The 14,343-nt window shown below is 41.1% G+C and overlaps 1 protein-coding gene across 2 annotated transcripts in view; it reads right to left on the bottom strand.

Annotated features, from left to right (window-relative positions):
• DENND2C (DENN domain containing 2C) overlaps positions 1-14,343 on the bottom strand; it is a 77,030-nt gene that overhangs the window by 3,757 nt on the left and 58,930 nt on the right. For both annotated transcript variants that reach the window (XM_089514359.1, XM_089514360.1), the window contains exons 10-18: positions 14,157-14,226; positions 12,624-12,701; positions 11,669-11,809; positions 10,407-10,555; positions 9,041-9,218; positions 6,759-6,800; positions 3,068-3,173; positions 1,942-2,181; positions 641-727 (exon numbers count right to left, since the gene is read on the bottom strand). In XM_089514359.1, the coding sequence (XP_089370485.1) occupies positions 641-727; positions 1,942-2,181; positions 3,068-3,173; positions 6,759-6,800; positions 9,041-9,218; positions 10,407-10,555; positions 11,669-11,809; positions 12,624-12,701; positions 14,157-14,226 (1,091 nt within the window). The remainder of the gene's footprint in view (positions 1-640; positions 728-1,941; positions 2,182-3,067; positions 3,174-6,758; positions 6,801-9,040; positions 9,219-10,406; positions 10,556-11,668; positions 11,810-12,623; positions 12,702-14,156; positions 14,227-14,343) is intronic.

Below are 14,343 nucleotides of genomic sequence, written 5' to 3'. Positions count from 1 at the left end.
CTGGATCAGTGCTGTGGCATGCAGCTGCTGCAGCACCAATCTGGCCAGTAAAGGGGCAGCTGCATGCTGCCCCAAATGGTGGTCTGTATAGCCCTCTAGTTTGAAATGGCCTTTACTGGGCCTAAAGAAGTGGGAGAAGGGAGAATATGGAAAACATATGCCCCCACATGCTCCCAAATGGTGCAGGAGGGCATGCTGAGTAAAAAAAAAATATCAAGAATTAAACATCCATAAAGAGGAGGATGTGCATCAGGGTGTGTTTGTCCTTTTGTATGGGGCTCCTGGATCCTGGGTAGTTTTCATCTTGTGCTGGAACTTAGAGGGGAACATACGTTGACATTAAAGATATAGATTTGCAAAGGAAGCTCATTGAACTAATCCATTCAAGTTATATGAAGGAGATTTTGATGAAACATTAGAAATAACTTCCTAACAGCAAGAGCTGTTCAATTGTGGAAAGGTCTCAGGTATAATTTTACTGTGGATTCCTGAACTGGCAGGAGTCCCTTCGAACTCTATGATTTCAAAACAAGTTGTTCAGTTTCCAATCAAACCATAGCCTGAAAGTGTTTCTTGAGTTGATTGTTGTGGAACTCACAAGTAGCCAAGACAGCCAAGAACAACACTTAGCATTATTTACCCAGACTACGAAGGATTTTGTTCATCCCACTTGGCTCAGATTCTGGAATAGTTTCCAAATATTCCAAGGCACGGACTTCAAACAAACCTAGGAAAGAAAAGCATCATTTAGACACATACTTATTTCAAGCACAGTTTTTCTTTTTAAATGTAATCTGAATTCTGTTCTCTCTCTCTCTCTCTCTCTCTCTTTTTCACTCACTCACTCACACACACACACGTTCTGAAATTCAACAGTAGGGATCTCTGAATTATCCAACATAAATTGTGCCAATTATACACATGCTTCAAGATGCAAATGCCAGCTTTGTAACACACACACTGTAGCGCACGTGCACACCCACACACACTGTAGCGCATGTGCACCCCCCCACACACACACACACCCCTGTTTAAAAGAGGACAAAGCTTATGGAAACAGCCAGGCATCCTCAAATTCACGTTCTCTACATCAACTCTACAGTAGTGAGTTGAATTTCTTCATTCTTTACTTTTGGTTCTTCCCAAGCTGTTGTTAGAAAAGTTGATGAGATAGAACTAAGAAATGCTTCACCACAGTATCAGTTCTCTGAATTGTATGCAATGGTATCCTTCAATTACTGCAGAGGACACCATGGGTAGGCCGCAACACTCCATCTGCCCAATCTGATCCAGAGAGTTAGGGGACTCTCCAGTCCAGACCTGGGAGAGGGGCATGGAGGAGAAGGGAGCAGGGGAAATGGAACCCCTGTTCATTGCATGACAGTTCTCTTGTGTAATGCTGCATTAAGCCTTTATCGTCTCCACTTCTGGTATTGCCAAGAGTGAAAAGAAAGGACTTCTTTCCATCATTCTAACAAGTACTTAACTATGTGAGTTTTTTTAAAATAAATAAAACAAAATCAAACTTCTCTCTTGAAAGTATTTTGATGTGCATATACTGTATATTAATTTAAATTTTAAAGACAGATTATTTACAATAACTCTTTGAAATGAAAGTCTGTTGACATTTACTGTATGGCTAAAGGCACCATAAAAGGAAATGGGGTAGCCCAAGTACCACAAAGAAGCTAATAAGCTACTTTTTCCAGCACAAGTTCATGAAAAAATACTTTTGGCTGTGATAGAAACGAACTACTAATGTTTCCAGACTTGTTGTCAGGAGTCTACATGGGCTCCCAACAAAATGGACTAAAGGCAGCAGCAATATCTATACCTCTGAAGGAGGACTGAGGACAATTTACAAGTGCAAAGTAGCTTTGGTTTTACACCATTTTAATTTGCCACAAAATAGGATGTATGGTTGAGTTTGGCAGGTCTCACCTTTAACCCCACTCTTCCGGAGTTCTCTGTCCTGTATGAAACCAGCAAACATTTGTGTCTCCATAAAGATTTCAAGGAAATGGCGCACATTGCGGGAGGTATGGGATTTCCGGAAGGGTTCTCGCTGGAATACTCGCTCCCCTTTGTCAGTGACATGCATGTGCAAGGAGTAGTGCCCCACAATCTCCACAAAGAAGCGGACAAAAGCCTCAGATACTAGAGAGTCCAGGGTCACATCACCTATGGGAAGACAATAGAAAGGAATCACATCTCCCCTCTGGAAAAACACCAACATCTACTTCTTCCTCATTAGCTATGCAAAACCCACTGAACTACTGTCTGGATCTGAGTCTACATGTCTGACTACTGAAACAGAGATAATAAATCTTGACTAATCGTTTAGCATGTCTGTAGTTATAGCTGATGAAATAATTGTACCATAATACCAAATAAAGGGCAGATACACAACCAACATACACTGGATGTTGAACAGGAAACCACTTCTCTTTTGTAAAGTAGCACTATACATTTCCAGTAGATGTTATATGGTTAACCTGTTTTGAGCCACTGCTTACCCCAGTTCATTGTGGAGAAATCAAATTCTTTTCTGTCACTTCTCTTCTGAAAATAATTTCTTTTCTACATACCTATACATCCATGTCACTTCACAGTGGATACGCCTAGGGCTTAACAGGCTTATGCTTGCTGAAGGATGCCTAACTCACCTTTATGTGCCATCAATTTGCTCTCCTTATGAAACTTCAGGAAACTAAAATTAAGACTTAAAATTACCAATGTGGGTATTAATAGATGGCTTTCCATTTGTCATTTGCCTTGCCCATGAGAGAAAAGGGCACCTGTTTTTCCCAGTGGTATTTCTGATCAACTCTATCTGTGCTACACTAGAAGTTGGGGACATAGTCTTTAAAAGGATATATCCCTTGAAATATGATCATGAAAAATTATCATCACCATCACCATTAGGGCTCTCCCATTTCAAGAAATTTTGAGCCTATTCAAAGGTTCATATCTCTCATTATAAGAATTCTTGGGTTGACATTCAGGCCTTCAGTAGTTTAGATACACAAAGTTAAGATTTCCAGCCATAATTTTCTAATCCAGTCACCTTGTGTATAACTCCTCTCATGAAACAAGATTTCATTCCTTTCTTCTAAAATCTGTATGAGTGCAGATTGGAGCTTGTGAGGTAGAATTTCATCCTCATCTGACACCTTTAAAATACAAAAACAAGGAAGAGACGTGAACAATGTTAATTAACTTACTGTGTTCAAAAATGGGATGAAATGCTGTCGTAATTAATTTCAACAGTTACGACATAGTATACAGTAGCTCCCGTTATCCACAGGTGATCCACTTTGATCAGGTTTTGGAAAAGTGGGATACAAATAAACTATATTATTATTATTATTATTATTATTATTATTATTATTATTATTATTATTATACATTCAAAGACTCCCTCTGGATGCCTGAAACCACAGATAGTACCAAACACTATACCCAGAGTATAGTGAGTTTAATTTGTCAGAGTGAGTTTAATTTGAATAAAGACAATTGCCCTCATTATCTCTCCCATCATTTGGGTTGCGCTGTGTCCAAGTAGGTCTCCTAATCTTTACTTCCAAACAGAAGGGGCGATAGATGTGCATGGAGACACCACTTCATCCTGTGGCCTTTGTGGCTGTTGGTTTTGGTGTTTCAGTAACTTTGAAAAGCCTGCAGCTTGGCTCAATCAGTACATTGGAGACCTCTGCCCTTTTTAGAAGAGAAATTCTATCAAGTCTGTAATCAGACTTGAAAAACCAAGCCTGGGAAGCCTTCATCATGAATGCAATAGGTGGAAAGCTGCAGTGGCAGCTAGTGGGGAGATTTCACCCACTGTCACATGGCTTTCCAACATGCAAGCATTAAAACGAAGAGGCTGGTTGTGGTCTCTACACCTTCACTTTAAACTTGGTGTTCCCCCCATGCTGAAAACATGTTTTTGAAGCAGCAAAACTTGTGAATTGTTTGTGCCAAAGGGGAGGCATTTTGTTTGTTCCTACTGTAAATGGTTTTACAGTTGCTCTTACAACAGTTATGACAAATGGCAGCCTAATTCAATTTAAATTGAATTCCAATTCAGAGGCTGATTGCCAAACAGAGGAAAGACTGAAACCACAGAAAGTAAAACTGAGGATGAGGGAGGACTACTGTAACTTCAACATGTATTACAACTGTGCATGTCTTGTGTGAATGAAAGAGAGTGAAACAAATTAAAACATTGTACTGTTCCACAGAACACATTACTATATTTTTTTAAAACTGCAGAAGCTGACACAACTACAGCAGATATTGACTTCTAGGTGTGAAAATACAAAGCTAAGCTAAATTAAAAATACCTAAGAGTTGGTGAAGCCCATAGGTCCACATCCCAAGACCAATTCTTCTAATACTCAAGAGCATGTGTTGGCTGTCATGCAGATCAGAATAATGAGGGTATCATATGATTTATGCCCCTCTTGAGGACATTTATAACTTTCATGAGGTTTCTTAAGACTGAAGAGGACAACTCTATCCACCACATGGACATACTGTAGACCTAGAATATTTGCTTGGCATGCAGAAGATCCCAGGTCCAATCCTCGTCCTCTCCAAGTAGAAGTGGAGGGATGCTCTGAAAGAGCCACTGCCAGTCAATCTGGTAGTCCTGGGCTAGACAAACCAAATGTATGATTCAATATAAGACTGCTTCCTATGTTCTTCTCTTGAAGCAATAAATACTAGTTACTGTAATAGGAAACAAATTTCCAAACATCCCCAAGGCTAAATGTAAGTCTGAGTTTGGAACATGTGCTAAAACCACAAAGATCAACAAATCCACTTACTTCTGCTTTATGAAATGTTACCCTGAACAATTTGTCAATCTCAGCTTGTTTTGCCTGTGAGAGCAGCACCTTCAGTCAGTTAAGGGACAACAGAAACCAGCAGAGATTGACTTCATGAGGAGTTATTTTAAAACTGGTTGTCCACAGGAAGGTTTGACTGTCTAGACAATGAAGAAAAAAAGCCTTGTGGATAGGGAATGCAGAAAACAGAGAAGGAGAGACACAGGAGAGGCAAGCGCTTTCTAAGACCCGAACTATATGCTACACTGCATGTGTTCTGGACATGTTTATATTTTTGTTTGTAAACAGCAGTGGGGGGGGGGGGGGGGGAGAGCTACACCAAACAGAATTGGCAGTATTATAAAAGAGAGGATTAAGCCCTTTACATTCCAAAATTATAGTGCCAATAGCAACTTCTCACAGTAGGCAAATAATAACTTCAGAGTTGGGGGTAACATTTTCATCAGGATTATGAAATGGAAAGGAAAGGTGAAAAACCTCCATGTATGCCATAATTCTACTATGTCCTTCTGCATCTGTATGGCCAAGCTATGCATATGACAGTATGAGTTTTTCTAGGTATAATGGCAAACTATAGTTCATTGTTGCCTGGAACAAGTCTAGCTAAATCCTCAGGTTTGCACACTCTCCCATTCAATGTAACCACGAATAATAATTTGGAAACTTTCATTTCTGTTTTAAGTTGCATCTACCTTGCAGTATCTGAATCTGGACAAAATGTGACCTAATCTGAACTATGGTTGGTAGAAACAAGTAAACTTTAATACATAATTTACGAAGCTGGTTTGTTTCAGTTAACCACAGTTAAGAATAATGACAGCTTCAAGTTTGAACAACACATTAAACTGTGGATTATCTAAAACAGAAGAAGCACCTACCACCTCTCTGTGGTCACACTGGAAGAGGAAACAGAGGGAGAGTGCAAGCTGAGTTGTGCTGTTTGTTCTTGAACATATGCCATGAATGAGTGTAATGTCTTAATGAAACCAAGAAGTAATTGATTTCAGCAATGTTGAGAAATAGAACTTTTCCACACAAAATACCAATCAAAGGTACAGACAAAACAAGACTCTTTGAGAACTCCTGTCTAATTCACCAATTGATTTCAAGCAGAAAAAAACACTCTTCCAAATCCTTAGAATTATAAATTGCAAGAGAAACCATCTTTGATTTAAATCAAAACTCAACATAACTCACAATATCCACATTCAGATGTACTGTCATTTTTTAAAGACTGTAAATGGGGACTGGATCACAGCTATACTACATTTGAAATTATGTTTACCTTTACATGGAAATGCTCCTACTTTCAAACTTTTATTAACTATGGCTGGGAGCACCCCAACATGATACAAGTACTTATCTTTTTCTCCACTAAGAACAGTAAAAAATTTTTTTTTGAGAGGAGGCATTTAAGTCAGGAAACAGCACAGGTGAAAGGATCTCTCTCCCCAACACCACAGCTCAATCTAGTTTGCTTTCCCTTCTTATATTTAAGTCCAAAAAAAGAGTCAATAGTTCTAATTATTGCTCTCTCTTAATACAGTGCGCCCTTGCTTTATGCGGGGGATCCATTCCAGACTCCCCACGTAAAGCAAATTCCGCACATGCTTGAGCCCCATTAAAATGAATGGGGCTTGTGTATGCGGTGGCGGAGTGGCGCGCGCACCACAGGCACACACCCCATTACTTCCAAAGGGACGCGTCGCCCCTTCCTCCCCACGTGGCTTTCCGCATATGCTGAAAGCCACATAAAGCGTGCCCACATATGACGCGGGCGCACTGTATGTGCAAATGTGGCCCTTAGTTTTCTTTGATGTACTTATTGTCCTGTCTTAATGGCAACATTAAGGGGGAAAATGTTCCATTGGCCTACAAAGTAGCCAGTAGATATGTTGTTTTACTTACCTGTTGCAAAAATTTATCACCACAAAGATCAACAATCAGTACCTAGGGGAAAAGGAAAAGATGCACTGTTATTATATAATATAATAATAATAATAATAATAATAATAATAATAATAATATAGTTTATTTGTATCCCGCTTTTCCAAAACCTGATCAAAGCGGTGAACAACAGCATATAAAAACATTCCAATAAAATCAGTTTAAAAACAGTATTAAAAACAATACAACAACACTAACAGCAAAGGGCCAGAGAAAAGGGGGAAGTCAATATATACAATCCAGGGTCGTCAATGAAAAGGAGTAAGGGAAAGAATGATTTTTCATGGTGGGAAGGCTTGGGAAAAGAAATATGTCTTCAAGTTCTTTTTAAAAAGACCTAAAGATGTGGTGGAGCGGAGCTCGTTTGGGAGACTATTCCAGAATTTTGGGGCCATGACAGAAAATGCCCTCTGTGAGGTCCTCACATAGCGTGTCGCTGGGACCTCCAACAATTTCATCCCTGTTGACCGGAGTGTGAGGGGCGGATTATATGGGGAGAGGCGGTCCTCCAAGTACCCTGGGCCCAAGCCATTTAGGGCTTTATAGGTCATTACCAACACCTTGTATTGAGCTCGGAAGCGAATAGGCAGCCAATGAAGATCTTTCAAGATGGGAGTTATATGGTCAGATCTGGAACAACCAGCGACCAATCTCGCTGCCATATTCTGCACCAACTGTAGCTTCCGGGTTTGGTACAAGGGTTGCCCCATGTAGAGTGCATTACAGAAATCCAATCAAGAGGTTACCAGAGCATGTACTACAGTTTCAAGGTCCCCCCGGTCCAGGTAGGGACGCAGCTAGCGTATCAGCCGAAGCTGATAACAAGCGCTCCTGATGACCGCATCCACCTGAGATGACAACTGGAGCAAAGAGTCCAAGAGCACTCCCAAGCTGCGGACTGAGTCCTTCAAGGGGAGTGTGACCCTGTTCAGGACAGGATGGCAAATCTCACCACCCAGATCCGGGGAACCTATCACCAGTACTTCCGTTTTCCCTGGATTCACACTGAGTTTGTTTTCCCTCATCCAGCCCATTACCGACTCCAAGCAGGCATTTAGAGGAGAGATGCCATCCCTAGTCACTGCATCAGTCGGAGACACAGAGAAACATATTTGGGTGTCATCAGCGTACTGATAACACCACGCCCCGTGTCTCCGGATGACCTCTCCCAGCAGTTTCATGTAAATGTTAAATAGTATAGGGGACAAAATCGCTCCCTGAGGGACACCAGATGTAAGGGCCCTCTTATCGAAACGACAGTCCCCCAGCTGCACCATCTGGAATCTACCCGAGAGGTAGGAACGGAACCACTGGAGCGCAGTGCCCCCGATACCTAACTCCCTCAGGCGTTCCAGAAGGATACCATGGTCAATGGTATCGAACGCCGCTGAGATGTCCAAAATCACCAACAGGGACACGCTTCCCCTGTCCATGCCCAGACGGAGATCATCGACTAGGGCGACCATGGCAGTCTCAACTTCATAGCCCACCCGGAAGCCGGTTTGAAATGGGTCCAGAAAATCCGTTTCATCCAAGATCGATTGAAGCTGGAAGGCCACCTTCCTTCAAGCCTGCCCATTCTCCATACTGATTCTTGTAGCCATGTTTCTCCATGTGGTTAAGTGTTGAAAAGTAGTCTGACTGGATGAAACAGTTAGCTACAGTTTAGTATGCTTGCTTTTGTTGGGCAGCAACCAAACCTAGAATCCTCCAACCAGCAGAGCTTAGAAAAGTAACTTTCCCAGACTCTGCAACTGACACAGAGGAGATCAACCAATATCACAGTTTTCACGGATGGATGACAATCAGATATGTGACAAGTTACATTGTTTTATAGCTTTGACTTCAGTTGTGGCCCTTTGGGGAGGAAACAAAAGATATACATGGAGGAATCACATCAGTACTGACAAAAACAATATGTTCCCACTGAGAAACATTAGGGAGAGGTCTACAAATCAACATTTAGTCTTTTCAGATTCTTAAAAGTCCTGCTTACGTTGGTTGTATGGATGGGACCTTAGGAAAACAGCTGTATCAGAGAAAAAAAGAAACACCCAACAAGTATATGATACTAATGTGTATCACAGAGTAAAAAGAGTAAAAGGATGTTCATTAAAACGAATAGGTCATATAAACATCACCATAAACCCACAGTCCCCTATTCACTAATTCAGTACTGTTCTTGTTGTTGTTGTGATGTCAATACATGTTGCATTCCCTTTCAAACTCTTTCCAGAACTTACCTCTTCTATAGGCAGATCTTGGAGCTGGGTTAAGGAGCAGGAGAGAATGCCAATAAGGAATGGGGTAGGTGAGCAGACAATGTCTATCATAGATGTTGGAAGAACAGGAATATAGGTGTGTTGCCAGGTGAATGGGTAGAGTGCTGCAACCACAGCATGGCCACACTTGGACAAGGTGCTGTATGCAGAAAATATAACACAAGCATTTATTAATGTATGCTGTAATGGAAAATATCTCTTGCCTAGTGAAACTCATTAATTCATTATACAGAATTAAACAGTGAAACATGATTATTCAGATTTTTGGTCAAAGGCTACTAGTATATCCCAATTATAAAGATTTCTGAAATTCAGATTAGCTGGTTAATATTATACAACTTGCATTTTCTGAGGACTTTATTTTTTGAAGTTTATATACTGTATATATTCACATATAAATCTAGAAATTTTAGTCAAAAAATTGACCCAAAAAATCTGAGTTGACTTATCCATGGGTCAGTGTAAATACTGTACTTTAACTCTTATCAAAAAGGGAGCCATGCTTTGGTGAAAGGTGAGAGTTTAATCTCTTCTTGGAACACATAAAAGAAGCATCAACCCCCTCTACTATCTCATCCATCCAGCCTTTAGGATGAGGACAAACAGTTATGCCTGTCAAAATTTAAAAAAATCTTTAGCATCATTTTCCTTTGGGTCATCCTTCACATCCTTTGTGACATGCCGCTGAGTTTTACCCTCAACTTATCCACGAGTCATGGCAAAATCCATAATTTTGGCCCCCAAACCTGCCCTCGATTTATACATGAGGTCGATTTATAGTCGAGTATATATGGTATGCACCAACAAGAAAAGGTGCAAGTTTTTTGTAGCACAAATGGTTCAAAACCAGGAAACAGAATCATAGTACAGGCCTGCAAAAGTGAGGGTCATAAAACTTAAAAATGTATGTTGGTTTTATAGGAATTTGGCATCCTAAATCCAAAAATGACCTCAGATTTGTTCCATCATATACAGTTTTTTCTTACTTTGGTATTTCTGTGTTGTAATATGTGACTGAATGAAATGATCCTGCAAAGAATTATCCAGCAGAGAATAAGAAAGAGATTGAAGTCTTCTAACCAATTTTCAAGACTTTAATTTGCTGATGTAAAACACAAAAATCTGTTCAAAAGCACTAAAAGAAATTGCATTGGAACATTAGTGTCTGGACTTAATCAAAGGTGAGTAACTGAACTGATTAAAATATCACATTTTGTGAAAGTATTAAATGTGGGTTGAGTGCGTTTTTTGAATTCAGCACCCAAAAATACATTAAAAACAGCTACAGTATTTAAAAACGTTTTTTCATTGCAGGCCTGTGTCTCACCTTAAATTGTCAGCAACAAAGATCACTCTCCTTTCCAGCAGGAGGGAAGCACACACTTGGATCAAGTGAGAGACACTGAGACACTTAAAGAGACAATCAAAGTCAACATGCTCCAACCGAGAGTCTAACGGGCGGCAAAGCTCAATCACCTGAAAGCAAAGAGAAACAAAGGGGTCACTAAGCAATGGTGAGGTATTTTATTCTAGTTGTTTTTCACAAGACCCCAAAGTGTTTGATGGTAGCTCAGTTGAGAGACTGGAACACAGTCCAGAGACCTCCCCAAAGGAGAGATAAAGGGTGTCCAATCCATTCAGCCTAATGTATGAGAATTGATTTCATTATTGCTTAAATTCTAGCAAAGTCAGCCCAAGACATTTTCCTGCCTGAGGCAGAGCAACAAATGCCACCCCTCCTCCAATATTAAAATTCAAAAGTACACATTATTCTTAGACACTCATTTACTTTGGTACCTGAGGCAGAAGAATCCTACAACATCCTCTCCCTCTCTTTGTAACAATGAAATTAATATACATAAGAAACAATTTCCTGCCTTTTTGCAAAAGTCTTCTGCTCAAGGCAATTGCCTCACTCTGTGTAATTATAGGGGTGGTCATATATTCCAGGTAGTGAACTAAGCCTTCACTGGGATCAGAGTAAACATTCTTTGTGCCTTTCTAGGATGCAATGAGTGGGTGGTTCCAGACAAAGGACTCCCAGCACTGCTGATTAGAAGGCACTGGGAAGCTATTTACTCTTTCCACTCTTAATAGAGTTTAAAAGGAAAAAAAGGTAAAGGTTTCACCTCTGACAAGGCTTTCAAGTCGAGTCTGACTGTAGGGAGCAGCGCTCATCTCCATTACTAAGCCAAAGAGCCAGCATTGTCAAAGACAACTCTGTGATCATGTGGCCAGCATGACTGCACAGAATGCTGTTACCTTCCCAACAAAATTATACCTATTTATCTACTTGCACTTTTACATGCTTTTGAACTGCTAGGTTGGCAGAAGCTCGGACTAGTGACGGGAGCTCACTCCATCACATGACACTTGGGCCTCAAACTGTTGACCTGCCAATCTTGCAATCGTCAGACTCAGCATCTTAACCACTGAAACACTGCATCCCAGAAAAGACAAAACATGGAAGCAATACTGCAAAAACATAGGAAGGATTACAAGTGGAAGACACTTGTAAAACTCTATGAATGTAGCAAGGAGTTCACATGATAAAAGCCTGCCTGGAAACACACATTATCTTTGCTTTACCTCATTTCCAGCACCTGGTAGAAAGCTCTTCACAGTGATGGTGCGCCCAGGAGCAGGGAAAGGTGCCTCCATGACACTGCGCATGAAAGGATGCACAAGAGCTGGGGACATCTCTCGTCTCTTCTCCACCTCATCTAGTATCTGTGTATGAAGTGTTTATTGTCACTGCATTGATTCAGCCATGGCACAAATTAGAAACAGCACAGAGGATTAAAACTGGCTTTCCATACACTTCAGCCCATGCCATCGTATGAGAGACATATGACATTATGTGCAGCATACACGTGGCAACAGTGTATTTACCTTTTGCAAGCAGGTACCTTTCCCTGTAGTTGCATAACAATTATTATTTTTAGGTTATGTTATCTTAAAGTGGATCAATCTTGTCTCCACCAGGTGGGGGCCTGCCCATCTAGGACACATGCTGCCCCATTCCCCTGTGCATATGCCAGTTCCATCTTATCCATGTTTCTTTTCTGGCCCTTTCCTAGTTCATGTATACAATTTCTAGTTTGTTCTCAGAGTTCTTGACAGGATTTGGCCATGTGCACTGCAGTTCCTCTTTAAACTGCCTCTGGGCACACTACTATACTGCTATTGGTTCAGTTCAGACAAATGATGTCTGTGATGGTAGTAGTGGTTCAAAGGCGGTGGTGCTCAGTGGTGAAATTACAGGAAGAAAGATTCACACTGGAACCACAAGGACATCTACAAGATCTCCACAAGTGGTACTGGCAACGTGCCAAGTGAAGGCCCTCATATTTGGTGCCACAGTGGTGAGATAAGAATACCTTACACTGATGGAAGCGTGGTGGGATAAATAGAAGACTTCACATCAAAGGGCAGTGGTAGAACAGATGGATAAACAGTATAGTCATCTGGTGCAATAAAAATATGTGCTACCCAGAAGAAAGGCATTTAACTTTTTAAGGAACTGTATTTGCTGTGAACTCACCTTAGAGAAAAGGTTGAAACAGCCTAAGCGGCTTACCATGCAGTATACCTCAGGAAGTCGCTTCCCTTTTCCTTCTGGCTAAAGACAAGAGAAAACAGTTATGTCTAAAGCAGCAGAATATGCAGAATGAATGTTATTGGTCCTTCATCGTCAAATAATAGGTCTCTTTCTCTCTTTTGTTTGTTTGGGGCCATTCAGACTACCTTTTACCCCGGATCAGAACCTGGATTAACCACAGGAAGTTCATATTCACCCCGAATCTCTCACAAGCGAATCCGAGGCTTTCATATCAGTTGAGGGGCAAATGCCCCTTAGCACGGGTCATTTGAAAGCGGAATAAAAGCTGTATCTTTTGGAAAAAAACGGGTCCGGCGAATATGAACTTGTCCCCGATCATGATCGGGTCAAGTTCAGGAGAGGGACTTAGGTCAGAGGGAGGGCAGAGGGCAGAACATTCCTCCCCTTCATTGGAGAAGGAAGAGGAGGAGGAGAAGGAAGGAGCCAGAGAAAGGGCAGGTCAGCAGGGAACGGAGCAAGCCTCCGCTCTCACAGGCAGCTTTCTCTCTCTTTTTATTTTTTAAAAATTATTTTTGACAGACTACGCACATGCTTTTTTCTACCGGTAGATACATATATAGATAGAATGTGTGTCTGCTTGTGCTACTTTTCCTTTCATTTCCTTGCTCCCAAGCACGGCACCTCACTTTGCAAAAGGCTTTTTTTCTAAATTAATTTTTATATGTGAATGCTATAATGTGAATGTTCCAAATATTTCCCTTTCAATTTGGCAAACTAATACAGAATGCTTTTGCTACTGTCTGTAAGGAATTCTGGGGTGGCTGAGGGAAAGCAAGAGGATACAGAGAAGCCATTTGGGGTGAGGAATTAATTATTATTATTAATATTATTATTGTATATGAGGCATTCTGGGGTGGCAAGGAGGGAGGATGCAGAGATTGCATTAGATTGCATTTTGGGGTTGAAAACGGAGGCAGGGGAGATCCATAATCCGTAGTGACCCAAATACAAACAACACAAAATATGTGCACACTCCCACCTGTTGCTTTTTTTAAAGGAGGGGGAAGCACACTTCCGATTGCCCAATGGCTGCAGGAAATGTCACCCTGACGAAAGCGGAACTGTTTGATTGACAGCAAAGGCGCCTTCATTTTAAACCGGTACCTGCAAATGTGACCTCTCCGGAAGAGCTGCAAGGGCATTCAGGATTTAATTACCCTGATTGAGGTAAATATATAGTGGGACTTGCTTCCGGAGAGATTCGGGAGGGGGGGGGACCTATTTCTGCCCAGTTCCATCCAGCGCAAATAGGTGAGTCTGAATGGGGCTATTGTTTGTTTTTGATATGCCAGTCTGAAGAACTGCTTACAGCAGCATTGGCTTATATATATCTTGGAAACCAATCACTTTTGTGGCATTCAAAACTATCCAGTTCATGGGACTGTGACATGCAGTTACTTTTCCCCTGAAATGGCACAGTTTCCACATTAATTTCAGAGATTTGGAGCTATTTACCAAGAGCTTCTTACAATATCCGAACCAGCGGCTGCCATCTTCACCAGTCAGTACAAAGGAAAAGGTTTCACTGCAAAAGAAAAATACATTTGCCAGATGAATGAAGCAGGCAAGGCAGGAGTTAACCTAGCCTGCAGAGGGCTCTATCTTCACAGCTATTGACTTAACACTTATCTGGACATAAACA

This window comes from Sceloporus occidentalis, unplaced genomic scaffold, assembly GCF_023333645.1.
Source record: "Sceloporus occidentalis isolate IW3139 unplaced genomic scaffold, rSceOcc1.0.p SCAF_3, whole genome shotgun sequence".
NCBI lineage: Eukaryota > Metazoa > Chordata > Lepidosauria > Squamata > Phrynosomatidae > Sceloporus > Sceloporus occidentalis.
This window is presented reverse-complemented; position numbering and strand designations above follow the sequence as displayed.